We start from the raw sequence: 16,152 nt of genomic DNA on the forward strand, positions 1-16,152 counted from the left end.
TATTTTTTTTATATATATATATATTTTCCCTTTCTACATGTGGGCACTCAATGTAATATTTCCCAAGTTATTACAGTTTTTAAAAGTGTTAGTATCAGGTGTAATGATCTGTAGCCAAATACAATAGTGTGCCGTGACATTTAAGTAACAATCTTAATTTGTTTTGTGCAAGCCTTCTCCATAATGCTCTTTGCAGCTCTAATCCAAAGGCGAGACAGTGCCGGGTCATTTGCATGTGCTACTCTTGCTTGTAAATTCTGTATATTGTTGTATTTCTAAAGGTCACCTGGTGCCAAAGTTCACAAATTGACTTACATCGCTTTTTTTCTTTCCACCGAAGACAGCCGTCATGGCTTTTGTATAATAGCACATCGAAATTTTTTTTTCCCCCTTCTACCTTCATTTGAACAACACAATTATAAACTTCTTTCTCTCTTTTTTTTTTTTTTTTTTTATTATTACAAATGTCAAAGGTCAGAATTACTTGGAAGCCAGGCAAGGAGAGAAAAAATAAACCTCCGCCACCGTTTCCAACAGCATGTAAGAGGGATGGTGTAAGAAATAGGGAATGCAAAACAGGTCACAACTCAGTAATCTCAGTATAAGGGAGGGTTTTATTTTTTTTTTTCTTAAGTGCGAACCAAATGGGTCAAGTAATCGCAAGCGCATGCCCTAACACTAATTGACTTATTTTGGAATGATTATAACTGTAATATTTTTCTTAATGTCACTGTTTTCTGGGCTGTTGATTTTAGTGATTGCCAAGCGGTGGCATTAAATCTCTTGTAAATTTTAAATTGCATGCTATTTCTGTAAACAAGTCCCTCTGTTCACATCCTGATCATTAACCTTTGGTGATTTATATCACCGTCCTTTTTTTGCACAATTACTGCTGTATTGCTGTTGGATGCCTTGCTCTCGCTGCCAAACAAAGTGTACGTAGGAAACAAAAGTGTGATTTTACTGCAGCTTGTTAAGGAAGCTTTTTTAATTATAATTTTGTTTTATTTCTCAGTGTAAATGTAAAATGATTGCCTTTCAGAGCAACAGTTGCAAAACTGTCTATTTTGACTCTTCATATCTTTTCAAGTATGAAGTGCTAAATATGAAATGAGAGAAAAATGACTGTTGGATGTTAAGAAGTTTGGGCGCTTTTTTTTTTTTTTCCCCTCCATTTAATAGGAAACTAACTAGGTACTTTTTTAATGATTTGTAATTTTGTACATATTTGCTGGTTTTCATCTCCCAGCCAGATTTTTCTTCTAATCAGTGTACGGGCATGTTTGTTGTTACAGGTTTACTGCTTGAGAAGCTTGTGATTTTATATCTACCAGTTATTAAATTGCAACAGGGAAACAAGCATAAAGAATTCTCTTGTATGTTACAGATAAAGATTTCATTTTTTTCAGTGTCTGTCTAGTTTGAGCAATCTTTTTATCTAACTGATCAAACTAAGTATCAAAGGCACCTTGGATAAGCATATGGGAACATGTTCCTGATAGTCATGGTCCAAAGAGTTTTGAGACACATCATCAAAACAAAATTCTGAAATGAGGCAAATAGATCTTTTTTTGGAAGTATTATCCCCACTAGAAGGTGAACGTTCAATGTTCTCCATGGCTTTGCATCTTTGAGCTGGTACCTTAAGCCTTTGTGTGAAAGCTGGAACGGTGAGACATGCAAATGTCGAGTTAATGAGCATTGTAAGTATTAAAAGCCACATGTTTAGATAATTATGCCTTCAAAAAAGAGAACGATGATAGGAAATGACAGTCCAGAATAACAAATCTGCTTCGGTCTTTAGCGCACGCTTGCTCAATTGCACTTACACCTTCTTGCAAACCGAAAATACTCCTATCACATCTACAGTCCCATACTTGAAAGCTTGAGCTAGAAAGCAGCCTCTCCTTAAATTTCTAATACCGGTCCTATTATTCAGGTAGTCTGTATGCTTCCAGGTGGAGAAGTCTGCAGCTCAGGTGCTGCAGCTCTTTTGTAGATGCTTGGCAGACGCAGGTATATGGATGGTCCTCAGCGTGGTAGGTCTCTCGTGCTTACACAGGGTCACCTTAGTTGTGCACCGTGCAAAGCTGGGAGTCATCCTTGAATCCCTCCTCTCTCTCGGCTATCTGGTGGCAAAAACATTGCATTTCTGACGTGTCTGTCCTGGTCAGAGAGGAGCGAGGAGGGGCAGGACCTTCACAGGGGTGGCTGGGTGTAAGAGCATAGCTGAAGAACTCCCAACTTGAGGGCAGAGATGAGCAGGACGTCCTACAGCTGTGTCCTCTGTTGTTCCTTCATCAGTTTTGGACGATCGCAAGAAATTTTACTTTCTTTAATTTTAGAGTTTGCTAAAATGCTTCGTTTTCAGATTTGGGTTTTTTTCTATAGGGAGCCGCTGACGAAGTCCCCACTCCTCATCGCAGGCGGCCAGGCTTTCAGCAATCCTTTGATTCTCTAGGGGGAAAGTATGTAGTAGCAGTCTGTTGAACTTAAAACAGACCCCACTCTGGTTTTAAGACAAGCTGGAGTCGCTTGTACCTGCTATCATAGCAGTATTACTAAAATACAGAATTCTACAAAATATCAACAGATTTTGCAGCACAGCGGAACGGAGTATCTTTACAAATTGAATGGCTGCGCTCTGCATGCTATGCTTTAACGTGCATAAAGATATTAAATCATTTTTTCCACTCTTTGTGGTTACATATGTGATGTGTTAAACAGTGCTGCGTCTGAGTTGCCAGGCTCTTACGGAAAACTTTTCTTCTCCATATTGATTAGCTCCCAAACTACCTTTTGTTTAAAAGGTAGCGATGCCGTTGCTGCCGTGGTGCTGTGCCTGTGTGGCAAGTGCACTTTCGCTAACTGTGGCAGGTGGGGAGGGAGGCAATTTGGAGCACTCAAGATAAGCTCGGGTTGATAGACTCAGCTTTGCAACGCCTCTCGGTTAAGCAAGCTCTTCAGCTTTGAAACACATATAATTTAAAAAGTAAACCGCAGGCTTGAGACGTGTTAGGAGACACCTACTACAAGTGTAGACTCACGTGCTGTACGAACTGAAATTTAAAATTACTTCATGGATTTCTTCAACCCTTGTTGTCTTGGCATCCAAATAAAACAGCAAGTACATATGGCAGGGGGCTTAGTCCCTTGAGCTAGAAACCAGCCTTTCATCACCAGTTTATCACTCACGGGTAGCGGTATAAAACAGTAGCGCTGAAAAATTCTTCCAGTGGAACACAACCTTTATCAAGAGCTGTGGGCAACTGATGGCAGAGCTATATTGTCCTGATAGGGTTGATTTTCAAAACTAATTAGATTTAGACACTGGGTTTGGAAAGGGGAGAGAAGTATTAGCATAGTCATGCCCAGTGGGACATGGCACAAATATTTCCTTAATTGAGGCTGCTAATAAACATGCTTATCTTCCAAGCTACAGGGATGATTTACACCAAGTGGCAAAAGGTAACGATAGTTACCATTATATAGCGCATAAATAACACGCACCTCTGTTGTAAACAAATTGTATATTGTAAACATCTAACATCGATTGCTAGGGCACCTCAGCAGTTTTTCAATCTCATCCTTTTGACAAAATGAAGGGTTATTAAGGAAGGGTGCTTGAGTGGAAGGGATTTTTCAGAGAGGGAGGAGGGCGTGACAAAGAGAGTTTAAATAGGTCTCAGTGTTACAGGCTTGACTAGGATTCAAGCTGTAACCTCAACTCTTGAAGATGCTTCACGGGCGTTTGAAATACTCCATTGAGAATCTTTTGGCTCTGCACTTGACTTCTTGTTGCTGGGAAGCGTTTCCTGTGTGAGTGGCGTCATCTACCAGACATGCACGGTGAGTTACAATTAATTAGCAGCAGCACCAGGATCTTCTGATGACAACTATGATGGGCAAAGATGCAAACGCACAATCTGGCACCTAGTGAGAGAGGATGGTTGGCTTGGAAACCAAAAGATCCACTTTTATTTCTGATTCTGGCAAAATACTCATATATACCTATGAGAAATGCCTTCAGCCTGGCAAGTCTTTGTTTTATACCCGTGGAAAAATAGAAATATTTTTTTGTTGAAAAGAAAACTTCTGGGATGAGTGTGATTTCTGACTGTAGAGAGCCTGGCGGAAAGGGACCCTTGTTTTCTGTTGACCTCAAACTGCGCTTGTGGTTACCCACCGCTGCTGCAAGGTGTCGGTGGCTATTTATGCAATTCTTAATATTGAGAATAAAAGATGTGGGAAGTGGAAATTGTGGACAAACTGATACATGCACGGCATTTAGAACCACCCTTGTGGTATACCAAGAGGCGTAACTGCTTCTGGACATGTGTTTTCCCTACATTTTAGTGAACTTAATTGAGTCCTCTGGAACAAGTTACAGACTAATTGTATCCTGTGGTTATTTTCAGTGCAGTTTTCTAAATCTCATCTCTGTTACATACAATAAGCCCAGGCATTGGTACGGGAATGCAGTGAGACCGTGCCTAAATGTTTGTTTTCCCTTGCACAATCCTTTACTTCTAAGAAATTGTACATCTTGTTTTCTATAAGTGGGTGGGCTGTAGCAATGTCTGTGTTTCGGTAGAGCAAAATAAATGTTAACTTGGGTTAAACCACGATAACTTTACTATGAAAAGATAATGGTGAAAGCTGTATGTGCAGCATAAACAGCGGTACCGTGTAGCTTCTTGGAAGTGGTGTGGTGGTTTTCCTAAAATTCACTGATTGTATGCCCAGTTCTACTTAACAAAAAAATAAAAAAAAATCTGTTACGCTTTGGGTTCCATAGCATCATAATGTTACAGTTTCAGCTCATTTCCCATCCTAACCGCCCCTTCCCACTTAAAAAAAAAAAAAAAGGCAAAACAAACAACGGCAGCAACATTTTAGACATCTCCTGTTGATAATAACTTCCAAATGGAAATCAGTTGCAGCTGGTTCTTCGCACTTTAACCCTTTGTCTGCTGGCCTTCCAGGAAATAATTGATGACTGATTGGCCCATTAACCTTTTTTAAAGCAAAAAAAGTTTGACAGCCTGGACTTGTGTAATGAGGAGGGATTCCTGGTGAAATCAGGTTGATGGCTGAGTTTTTAGCCCCCGAGGATGCAAAATTAGCCCCGCGGGACCTCGTCTGCATAGAAACTGGACACAATTAGTGTAATATCCTGTGTTATTAATGTAGTTTGGAGTAATTGGGCAGGTTGATTTCGACAGGTTGATGGTGCTAAAATACTATTATAGTGGACCTTTCTGTGAATAACTGTTAAACATGGAAAACTGTTTAATAAAATTTTGTGATTGGGCTCACAGGGATTTAAATAGCACAACCTGTAATTTTTTTTCTGAAGAGTAAAACTGAACAATTTAATTCTCTTGCCTGGATTTTCCTCCGTGTGCGTGTGTGGTGGTGAAGGGATGTACATGTTCGCTACTCGTCTTTTGTAGGCATTGCCCTGCGGGTGAGGGGGAGCAGGCACTGCTGCTTTGTTTCACAGTTGTGCTTACCAAAAAAAAAAAATTGGTGTATTTAAGCAGCAAATGTATTATTGAACACATCTTCGACTGACGCGGTTGCTTTTCATCTGAGCTTTGTAGGGAGTAAACCTGAATCTTCAGTGGATATAAAAGATTGCAAACTTGTACTTGCTTCATGTATCATCAGTGATGACCAAGTTTTGAGTTCACTTACTGAAAACGTCCTTCTAGCCCAGCCTTAAAACACACTGTGGCCCTTGTAACCCCCGGCGGGGCCGTACCGGGACAGGCTCACCGGCGTGTTACGTGGACTTCACCATCCCGAGCCACAAAGGCCGTGCCAAGTCTTCACAGCTTTTGTCACCGTGTCAGCTGGTCACGGCAGAAAAGGTCAGGACGTGAAACACGGGAGCCGCTCCTTTGGGAAAAGGAGACTGGGCGTATGAAAGAGTGACCACGGGAAATGGATGGAGGTGTTCGCACTCCGGTCGCCCGGATAGACAGGTTTGCGTCCTCTGCCACAGGGCTCCCGTAAGCAGGGGAATAACTTTCTGTAGCGAATTGCAGAGTTTATTTCTCATGAGCCCTTCTTGACCATGAGACCATATATAGATAGCTTCATATATATGATCAGGTTTATTGGCAAACAGGAGGGTTCAATGATGCTGCATCTTGATTGTATATATTTCTTTTAAGGTCTGTGATTGTAACACTGGAAAGTCACCTAGTACTTAAATGCTGGGGTGAACGGGTACAGGATGGTGCAGAGGCTCTCTAAAGATATGCCATATATACTAGTTGAGTATTTGGACCAGATGATCCTCAGAGGTCCCTTCCAACCCCTACCGTTCTGTGACTCTGTGATTAGTTACGTACGGCGTATGCTTGTTGAGCTGTTATGCATTGAGAAGTCAACCCTGCCACGTGCGCCGGAGAAGCCTCCTCCGTCGTTCTGCTCTTCTGTGTCTTTGCATCCCTCACAGGGCCTCCTCCCTGCTTGAGAGGGTGGTGTGGGGAGCTTTTAACTTGAGGTGGCTAAATGTTTTCTCTAGTAGGCAGCTCCTTCAGCTTATACCACGCCTTTGGTTTACGTAGAAGTGGTGTGGTATGTGGTCAGGGGAGAGAGGTGCAGGGAAAATACGATGCAGCAGGATCTCTGCCGTAACAACACACGTGTCTCAGTACCACCCACACCGAATATTTTATGTGGAAGGATTTTCTGAACATTGGTATTTGGAAATCCTCCTTTAGTAAGGCTTGAGGAGTACAAAGTTTTATCACTTGGAAGCCATTGAAAAGCCTAAGAAGGATGAATTTCCGCAATTGGACTCCACAGGGGGCTGCTGGGCTGCTTCTCTTGGGATTCGGTTTTTCATGTTCTCTTCCTTCCCCATCGTTCCCTGTTTTCATCAACATCTGCATAATGCCCGTAACCTCCCCACTGACCGTATGCCGTACCACTTCTACGTAAGTAGAAGACCAACCTGTGCATGGTCCTACAGAAGACAGCGCACAGGACTGAACGCAATTTCCTTTATTGCTAAGTAATTCCTCTTAAATCTTCCTCATAACCTCTTGAAAGCTCTGTTTGATAAACGTGGCTTTTTCCATGATTTAATCGTAGCATTTTGGATAATGAGTCTACCTGTTTGTTTTTAACTCAGTGAAAAGTAGTTATAGTTGTACAGTTGCATCGTTTCTCTTATTTTTCTTTTCCCGCTTACGCTACACACTACAGTTTTTTAGTAAAACTGACGCTTCATGCAGCTCATGCGCCTGGAAATAACCTTCACCTCAGTGTTTATTCTCACCTCAAGGTGCAAAGTAACTTACTGCTATTTTTTGAGGCATCATTAAAGCAGCGTAAGCGCTGGCCTTGCTAGCGTGGACTTTATCAAAGAAAAGCACAGGTTTTTCCCACAGGTTGAGAAAATGACTGCCAGTTAGCAGCAGTACTGTCTTTAAAGTTAGTGCTAGATTTGTCACTTATCTTTGCATGCTTATGGGTGACAAGGTAATGCAGGAGTTTCATGGCTCTGAATATATAATAAGTCATTAGCAGACAAGCGAATGTAAATGCTCTTTCTAAAGCCCATTACAGCTGATGTTCACCAGAACTTTGTGCTCTATTATTCTGTTCCTTTCATGCTTTGTGCCTGCCCTTCCCAATTCCACTCGTTTCAGCTTCCTTGATTTTTTTTTTTTTTAATTTGACTTTGGTGTCCCATGTGTAGTTAGCATATGTGTCCATTTAGTTCAGTTCTGCTGGTGTTTTCATACGCTGCAGTCCTCTGGCCTGAATACTTGTCCTTATACTCTAGTAGCCCTAAGGATATTTCATTGACCCTTTCTCCTAGCTTCTCAGATCATTTTCTCATCTCCCATGTCGAACATGAATGTTGAATAGGTTGAACTGATTTTAATCCTGTTTTATAACCCCCTATATTTATGCTGTAGACAAGAAAATGTACACATCTGCTTTTAATATATCTGTGCTTGTAAAAAACTCCTTGAAGGAAGAGGGTAAATCGTCAAATTTTCTGTATTGTTAGCTCTTTATAGTCCATTCATCTTTTAAATTATTTTGTGACACACTTTGATTTTTACATTATGTAGGTCTTAGCACCTCAGGTTTAAATCTAAGTAATGCTTGTTAGCCACTTTGTGTTCAAGAAAGGTACAGACTCGATACCAAACTCAAAAACACACACAGGAACTGAATATTTGCCCAAAACAGTATTTTATCTGTAAAACATTTGGGGAGAAAAAGCAGTGGATCTGCAAGTCGGTTTCTGAGGCATTGTGCAACTGCAGGGTGGTTGGATATATCTAGCCTCAAACCTCAAATGTCCAGACCTACGTTTGCTCGTTACATTGCAGAAATGCTCATCAAGCAGGATTGTTTGAGCCTAGCTATCGATATCCTGAAATCTAAAACTTTTCTTCATGGTTTTTTCCAGAACAAGAAGAAAACTTTGAGTTTATCATTGTCTCTCTCACCGGCCAGACTTGGCACTTTGAAGCTACCACTTATGAAGAAAGAGATGCGTGGGTACAAGCCATAGAGAGTCAGATCTTGGCCAGTTTACAGTCATGTGAGAGCAGCAAGAACAAGGTACGATACGCAGAGTAATACTGAAAATAAGTAACGGGTGGATGATCCTTAAGATGGAAGCAAAATCAAGAACTCTGAATTTTACACCTCTGCTCCTAGAGGTGTGCGTGTATTACGCACGCGACAGCAGCGTTAGAGCTGCATGCGTATCACAGATATTTCTGTGGTGCTGTAGCCTGTTTTACAGTTTATTTTTTACAGCAATTGAATTAGTGGAGCTCCTGGATTATCTGTTTTGCCTTGAGTATTGCTCTTAACTAAACGTTCTGGTTGGCCTAACCATAAATGCGCAGTGGCGTTCAGCCAGAGGAGCCATGGTGAAGTAATACAAATCAGAAAAATCAAAATTAAGATATGGCTTTTGTGTTAGTTGCTTTACAAAGCATATGCACAATTTTTCTTTTCTTTAATTACACTGAATTAATTTTTCATGGTTTTCTGCTGTAACTAGTATAACAGAAAGCAAATCCAGAAACAGTTCATCAGAGCTTTTTGGGGGAAGATGAACATTATCTAAGAGGTACAGACCTTTTCCCTTGTAATGCTTTCATACGACGACAGAAGTATTTTGTTCTCCCTTCCTGTCAAACTAAGCAAATCTTTAAAAGCTGAGACTTCTTCAGCCATTGCTCGCTTTTGGAAGGGCAAGAGAACTGCCTCTTGAGTCTCTGTTTGCAGACACTTAACAACTGGAGAGCAAGGTGTTGAGTGGTAGTGGAGGGAGAGAAGTGAGGAGTAATTATTCAGACCTATAGATCCTTTAACGTTATCCACCTAACAGATGTCTTTAATGGTTTTATATTGCAAGGAGAAGACTCGTATTTTGTAATGAATGCCTGCTTTCCTTGCCCTGATCTACCAGAGTAGATCAGACACCAGTAATTATCATCATCCTAATATGATTTACTCTATTTTGTTCAAAAACATGATTTATTTCCAATATATATTTCTGAGATAGAGAAAAATGACTGCTTATATGGGGTTTTTGCCTTTCAGGGATTTACACATTCAACTATGTATATTAAGGGAGCACAACAGAGAAAATATGTACACTTAACACCTGTATAAAAATAGTAATACAAAAGAAGATAAAGAGTAGCTGGTAATACTTACCATGCAGTACCTACTGAGAAGATTGGCCTCTGTGTATATTAAACATTCTTCTGAAAGGGAGAATCTGCTGATAAGATTATGTGTGTAAAGGGAGTTTTTCCGGTTATTTATTCAACCCTCTACAGTGCTCAGAGAGGGTTTTTTTTTTTTCTCTAAAGTATTACTGAGGTCTCAAAACACGTCAAAAGAACTAGCTGGAATAGCAAATTGTGGTTAGTTGGACAGGTTTAGTAGGTGTTCTGTTGACAGACCAGGAGGACGTATCTCCACATGACCTGGTCCTCATCCTGCTTAAATCAATTTGTTGCAAAGAGTCCATTATTTGGTACAGCTAACAATTTTCTTGTCAGAAAGCCCACAAGACGGTTTCACTGAGTAGAGCTGAACTACTTGGACTTCGTGACAGTCTCTCCAGGTCCAAGTAGAGGTCGTTGGCAGGTCATCACGGAGGGAATTTAAATGGGAGCCATGTGATTAAATCTGACCTTTGGATGATAAAAAGGTTTCAGTTGCTTTCGCAAACCATCCCTTAGTCTTTATTAGCAAAAGCATAAACATCAATAAAATAAATTGATTTTATAAAATAATACTCTTATCTAATTTATCTCAAGAAGTAAACCTACACAGTGACTACTTCACTTGTGAATAGCTGGCTTCATTTTGAAGCTCGGTTTTCCTCTGTGCAGTCTCCCCGCTTGTTAGAATCCAGACTGGAGACCCCAAAACACTGGGAGCTCCTGAGCAGGATGGAGATAGCCCTGGGAGGAGAAATCCTGAGCTCTCAGACTCATGGGAGGAAAGAGGAGACCCTGCTTAGCAGGCATGGACTTGCGGTACTTGGAGATGCCGAAGGATCACCATTTCTTGAGAGGCAAACCAAGGACTTTGGTTCCTTGATCATGTTCATTCAACCTTGGTCTAAGCTTTGGGTTTCGCTGTTCATTCAGCTGACAACTGTGTCATCTAGCTCTTTTTATTGGGTTCTTACTTGTTTCTTTAAATCTACGCAGTCCCGCCTGACGAGCCAGAACGAGGCCATGGCCCTTCAGTCCATAAGGAACATCAGAGGCAATTCCCACTGCGTGGACTGTGAAGCACAGAGTAAGTACGGCCTCTTGGCTTCAGAAAATTGACCTCTTCTCCTTCTTGGCCAAGACTGCTTCTTGGCTGAGACTTCAGTGAATACCCGCCATGGGCTTTGTCTTTTTTGGTATTACATTCCATGTGTTGTTTGAACGTTTCTTCTTCATTATGGAGTTTGCTTAATCAGACTTCTTTTATGCTGATTCATAGTTAATATATGCTGTGTCAGATGCATCCTGTTTTTTCCCCCTTGTTGTTTCACATACCACTTTAAATGTCAGTTTGAAGAACTTTCCTTTGAAGAAAAGGGAAAAGAAATTTGCTGTTGGACATCAGTTGCTTCCATTTTCCTCTTGTTTTGCATGGAGAAAGCATGTGTGCCATGGTATTATTTTCAAAGAGGTTAAGCTTGATTGGTGGTTTTTTTGGTTTGTTTTTTTTTAGATTTGCTTGTCAGAAGAAACCAAAGTCATTGCTCATTATATCTGGATACTAGAAAACTGATTTGTTTTTTTTTCTTTTACCTCCCCTTTGTGTTTTGCCTTTTTTTATTTTTTAGAACATATACTTAGTGTTCAGAAAAGTGTTCTCGAGAATGCTTTGAGCTGCGGTTCACCTCACTAACCCCGGCTGAGGTCATTATTCTGGTGCTCTTTAGTTCCAGGGGTTTGCAACAAAGCCACAAAAAGGAAGTACTCTTGCTCTAAAGCAATTTAGTTGTAGAAGCAGAAGGACTGAGAACTTGTGCATTTTTATTTCTTTGATATTTGAAAGTCAGAACTTTTCTTGTGATTTTTACATGTGCTTAAAATGGGAAAATACTAATTTATTTTTCTTTGGGTATAATTTTTTTTTTTTTTTTAAGACTTGCTGTTCAGGATTTTTACTACTGGTCCAAGCCATTCTAACATCCCAGTTAATATTAAAATGAACATTCATTTGGAAGTGCAAATGCTTTTGCATGACTAATCTGCTATCTGTGTAGTTAGCAATTTAGCTGATGCGGTCATCCACCAAACAAACCTATTATCCCCTGCCTCCTCCTCAGAAGGCTTGAAGGGAAGGTGGTTAGCACATTAACAGCCATTTAAAATAAAAAGGATTTTTCCATACCATCAAAATGTTCTTCACTTACAGACTGGTTTTAATTGCTTCTTTTGAAAACTGTCAGAGAGTGATATGCCATCCATAGGAGATGGATGAAGAAGAAAGGCCCTGTCCCCGGCGGTTCGGCACGCAGGGACGTGAGCCCTGGCTGGACCGGGCTTTGAGCAGGACTGGGATGCTGTCAAAACAGCTTGCTGACCTGCTGGAGGGAGATCCCAAAGAAGACTTCACAGGGACTTTTCAGAGACAGAGAGAAATAATAGCAACATGGATAAATTAAGGTCTTTACATTCCACTGGCTAGTAATGCAGCAGATGATAAACAAGGGAAAATACTGGTTTGGCTGATACTTTAACATACACAGCCCAAAGTGACTCTTATTTATTAGTGTTCTTTCATATTGACCTGGTAGTCATTCGCATTTACGCCAAAGCTTTGGTATAGTTCAAGTAAAAGGCATATAAGATGCTATGCTGTATATGAGAAGGATGGGGTCTTCAAGTGACCTAGATGTACACTGAGCTCATTTGAAGCACTCGCCACAGATCTTTCATGGAAGCGTTCGTGATTTCTGCTCCGGTCTGCCTGTACAGCTGTGGGTGGCATTTTCCCAGCCCCTGCCAACGGTCACCAGGCAGAGCGGGAACATGCAATCCCTTCCCTGCAGACGACTTCCCACACCCATGCAGGCCCTTTCGATGTAGCCGTGATCCGTGATGGTAGGTATTGACTCTACCCAGAGTCCACACTCCACCCAAGGTGTTTCTCTCCCCAGCCTTGCACGTACCCGCGTATTTATGCAGCCAAGTTAGATGTTTAATCAGGAAAATGACTGTGCAAGAAAGCAGGACTTTTTTTTTTTTTTTTTTTTTCCTCCCCTTCTTCCTCCGCCTTTCAGCCAGGTTGTCTTCCATCCAGGTTACTTCATGGGTCACCGCTGGCCACGCGCGCACGGTGCCAGCAGAAGGGATGTGCCCAGACCATGTTGCTGAGAGAGGGCAAGGCGGGACTGCCCTTTTTGGCAACGCTCAGCCCTTGGTTGTGTAGCTTTTTGGGGGATGGGAAGGGGTGATTTTTGGAACCTCTCTTAATTGTTTGTGTTCCTGGAGATGATTTAAACCCTTTTTGACTCTTCTTGCCATTTGGCCTTCCCGATTTTAAGGCCGTCATCTTTCCTTTTGTAAAATCGGAGATATTTCCAAAGCGAGGTATCTTAAAATGCAAACATGCACACGAGGTGAACCTCAGACTGCTGCTTTTTCTGTCAGGCTTTGCTTTCTTTCCTTCACTCCCTTTCTGCCTTGCTTGGGCCAGTCCTTACCCCCGGAGCATTTAGCATCACAAACACCAGCGCTCTTGTGGAAAGCTTACGTAGTTTGCATCTTCACAAAGCCAGCTGTTTGGAAGCAAAGGAATATGAGAAGTTGCTGTCCCTCAGCTCTATTCAAGAGCCATCAATCTTCCACTTCAGAAGTCTCATTCTTCCTCTTTCTAGAGCTTTCTGCCTTTTTAGCACTTCATCACAGCACTTTGTTTCAGCAGGGAATTTCTGCCTTGTTGTATGTTAATCAGCAGCGGTAGTACCAGCAGCATCTGTGTGCCACCAGCCTTCTGGCCCTTTGGCAGTCTCAGACTAAAGTTTTTAACTCCTGGTTTTTAACATTTCTATCCCGGAGCAATGGATGAGGCAAAGTGCTCTTCAGGTGCTGGAACTTTTGACCGAGAAGATACCATTTGTGTTGCCTTGTGTTGCCTTCTTCCAAAGCATTGGAGTCCCAGTGCTGACTTCTGTCTGGAGAAGGCACTGAAGAGGATCAAATTGCTTGGGCAAACCCAGCTTTAGCTGGGATAAATAGGAGTCCTTCTTTCATGATACCTAGAGAGCGTGGAAGATCAGGTCTTTTCCGTTGTAGAAGAAAATGGGGAGGGCATAAGGAGGGACAGTCTCATCAAGAGTTTTTCAGTCCATGAGTCTAATAGCTTACTATGGTGTATTTTGTAGTTGAGAGCCAAACCCTGAAGTAATAATTTTGAGTGGCCCTGGGAAGCCTGTTGGACCCACCACAAGATTCAAAACCCAAACTTTTAAAGACTAGAGAAAGTGTAAACTTTCTCTCTTTCACTGCAACTCTGTGCAAGAAGCCTTTGCCCCCTGCTTCTCCTGCTTCCCCTGGCTCTTCTGCTCCTCCCTGCTCCTCTTCCGCTCAGCCCAGCACTATCTTGCCCATGCTGAACTCATCAGGATTTAGCACGGCAAAGCCTTTCATCAGCAACCTCATGTCTGAAGGGATGAAGGAGATGGTGGGGAGGGGTTATCCTCCTAAAAGAGCTGTTCCAAGAGCTTTCACCTTCAATCTGATCAATCTGATTGAGGTGCACATCAAAGTGGGGAGGAGGTTTTTAGAGAAGGAGAGAACAAAACGCCTTTACGGATATGGGCAGCTGAAAATTGTAATCTGGGAATATTCAGTGATGTTTAAAAGGTCATATTCTGTTTGACACACTGTAAGTAAAACAAAGAGACAAAATTAACTTTATAGCATCTATAGCTGCATTGAGCGGGCTTTTTCCTTCTTTTGCCATCAAATTTGGATGTATGCATGCTGAATAAAAGCCTGCCTCATGCTTGTAAGTATTCTGAGCATCCTCCAATTCAGAATTACTCTTAGCATCAGCAGGAGTTTAGCGTCAGCATGAAAAATGAGCTTATTTTTGATCATCTAAAAAAAAGGGGCGGGGGTTGAACAACTTGGATAGTTACGGCTTACTAACCACGTGTGGTTCTTTTCAGTCTAAATCAGTGGTAAGAAATTTCAAGCATGAGATTGAAAAAGTGCTCAACTATGAATGGGAAGAGGAAGATGCAGATAGGAGCAATGAATTGAAAGCAGGGGCATCTCTGAGCATGCAGTTTACAACAGTTTGCGTTTATTAATGGTGGGTCGTGACTTCTGTCATCTAGCGTACCTCCTTTGGAGAGCAATTTCTCATGTGCATACACTAAAACTGGTGTCACAAGTGACATCATGTCTTTTTTTCCCAGAATCCATTAAACGATGCCACTTGTTCAAGCTCCTCCTTAAAGCCCTGTCTTGCTCCACATTATCCGGTTGTAACCAAGATCAGCAAAGTCTGTTTTTTCACTGGATGTCTATAATGAGTTCAACACTTGCCTTTCCTAGTTTGCCACCTTCAAACTCAGCTGTGTGTTGTTAGATTATTAAAATTTAAAATACTGTCTTGATAAAATTTCATGTAACTTCTTGGTTATCTCTTTGGTGGACGACTACGACCATACCAGCACTGTCAATTGGAAGTAGGTAAATACTTCAAAAATGTATGCGGTAGAAGATACACTAGATGTACTTCAAGTACGCAGAGGTATTTGCGAAGGAGGTCAAGTCCTTAACATCAGTTCTGTTAGAATCATTGGAAAAATATTAATCAGTATTTTTTCTTCTGCTTCATTCTGAGTTCGTGCTTCTTTGAGCTCATTGCACTTTTTATTTTTGTGAAGATAACCCTGGCCTTTGCAGGTCAGGGACACAGATTTCATTCTGCGACACAGTTTGCAAATTTTAGATGATTATCTGCTCTGTTTAAGCTTTTACCAACAAATTAGCATTTGGGGATATGTAGTGTGATTCAAATATACTACTGGCTCCCCCACTGGCAAGACACCGAAAGCGACTGGTGGAGGTGACCTGAAGAAATACGCAGGAAAGGAGTTTGTCATGGTTGTCTTATTACCGAGGACTTGGAAAGCATGGAAAAAGTTTTGTCTCTCCTTATTTTGTGGGGATCTGAAATGCTGTATATTCCTAGTATAAGACTTGGTATGGACAGGAACATTTTAAACAAAAGTTTGGCTTTTCTGCTTGAGCGAAGTAAGATGGGGGATTTTTCTTCTTGGGGGCATTTTTAGATTTCTAAGGACTGACTGAAAAATGTTGATCAATGTCTTCAAATGAAAGGTGGGACTTTGCAATTAAAATTGCTTTCCTTTCATATTTTTTTGGCCAAACGTGACATGGCAAAGAACTAGGAAATGTTTTGTTTCCACATATTTTAGCCACCAAAAAAAACTTTCCAGTTTTGGGTTACAGAAAGTAGAAATGAGTCTTTGGATGAAATTGTTGGTTGAACGGAAGGGGACACTGGAAACTCATTTTCTGTCAGCTCTGAATTTTATTTAGATTTGAATAAAAATTGCCTGCCCTCTCAATTAATCACCCTTTTCCTTCTTGG

General features: G+C 41.2%; 1 protein-coding gene across 1 annotated transcript in view; it reads left to right on the plus strand.

Annotated features, from left to right (window-relative positions):
- Window positions 1-8,446: 8,446 nt before the first annotated feature.
- Window positions 8,447-16,152, plus strand: part of LOC104626069 (arf-GAP with GTPase, ANK repeat and PH domain-containing protein 1-like) — a gene marked incomplete at its 5' end in the record, with an annotated part of 10,011 nt that continues 2,305 nt past the window's right edge. Inside the window, 2 exons of the mRNA XM_010293893.1 lie at window positions 8,447-8,601; window positions 10,725-10,815. Of these exons, the coding sequence (XP_010292195.1) occupies window positions 8,447-8,601; window positions 10,725-10,815 (246 nt within the window). The remainder of the gene's footprint in view (window positions 8,602-10,724; window positions 10,816-16,152) is intronic.

This window comes from Phaethon lepturus, unplaced genomic scaffold (genome assembly GCF_000687285.1).
Source record: "Phaethon lepturus isolate BGI_N335 unplaced genomic scaffold, ASM68728v1 scaffold7459, whole genome shotgun sequence".
Lineage (NCBI taxonomy): Eukaryota > Metazoa > Chordata > Aves > Phaethontiformes > Phaethontidae > Phaethon > Phaethon lepturus.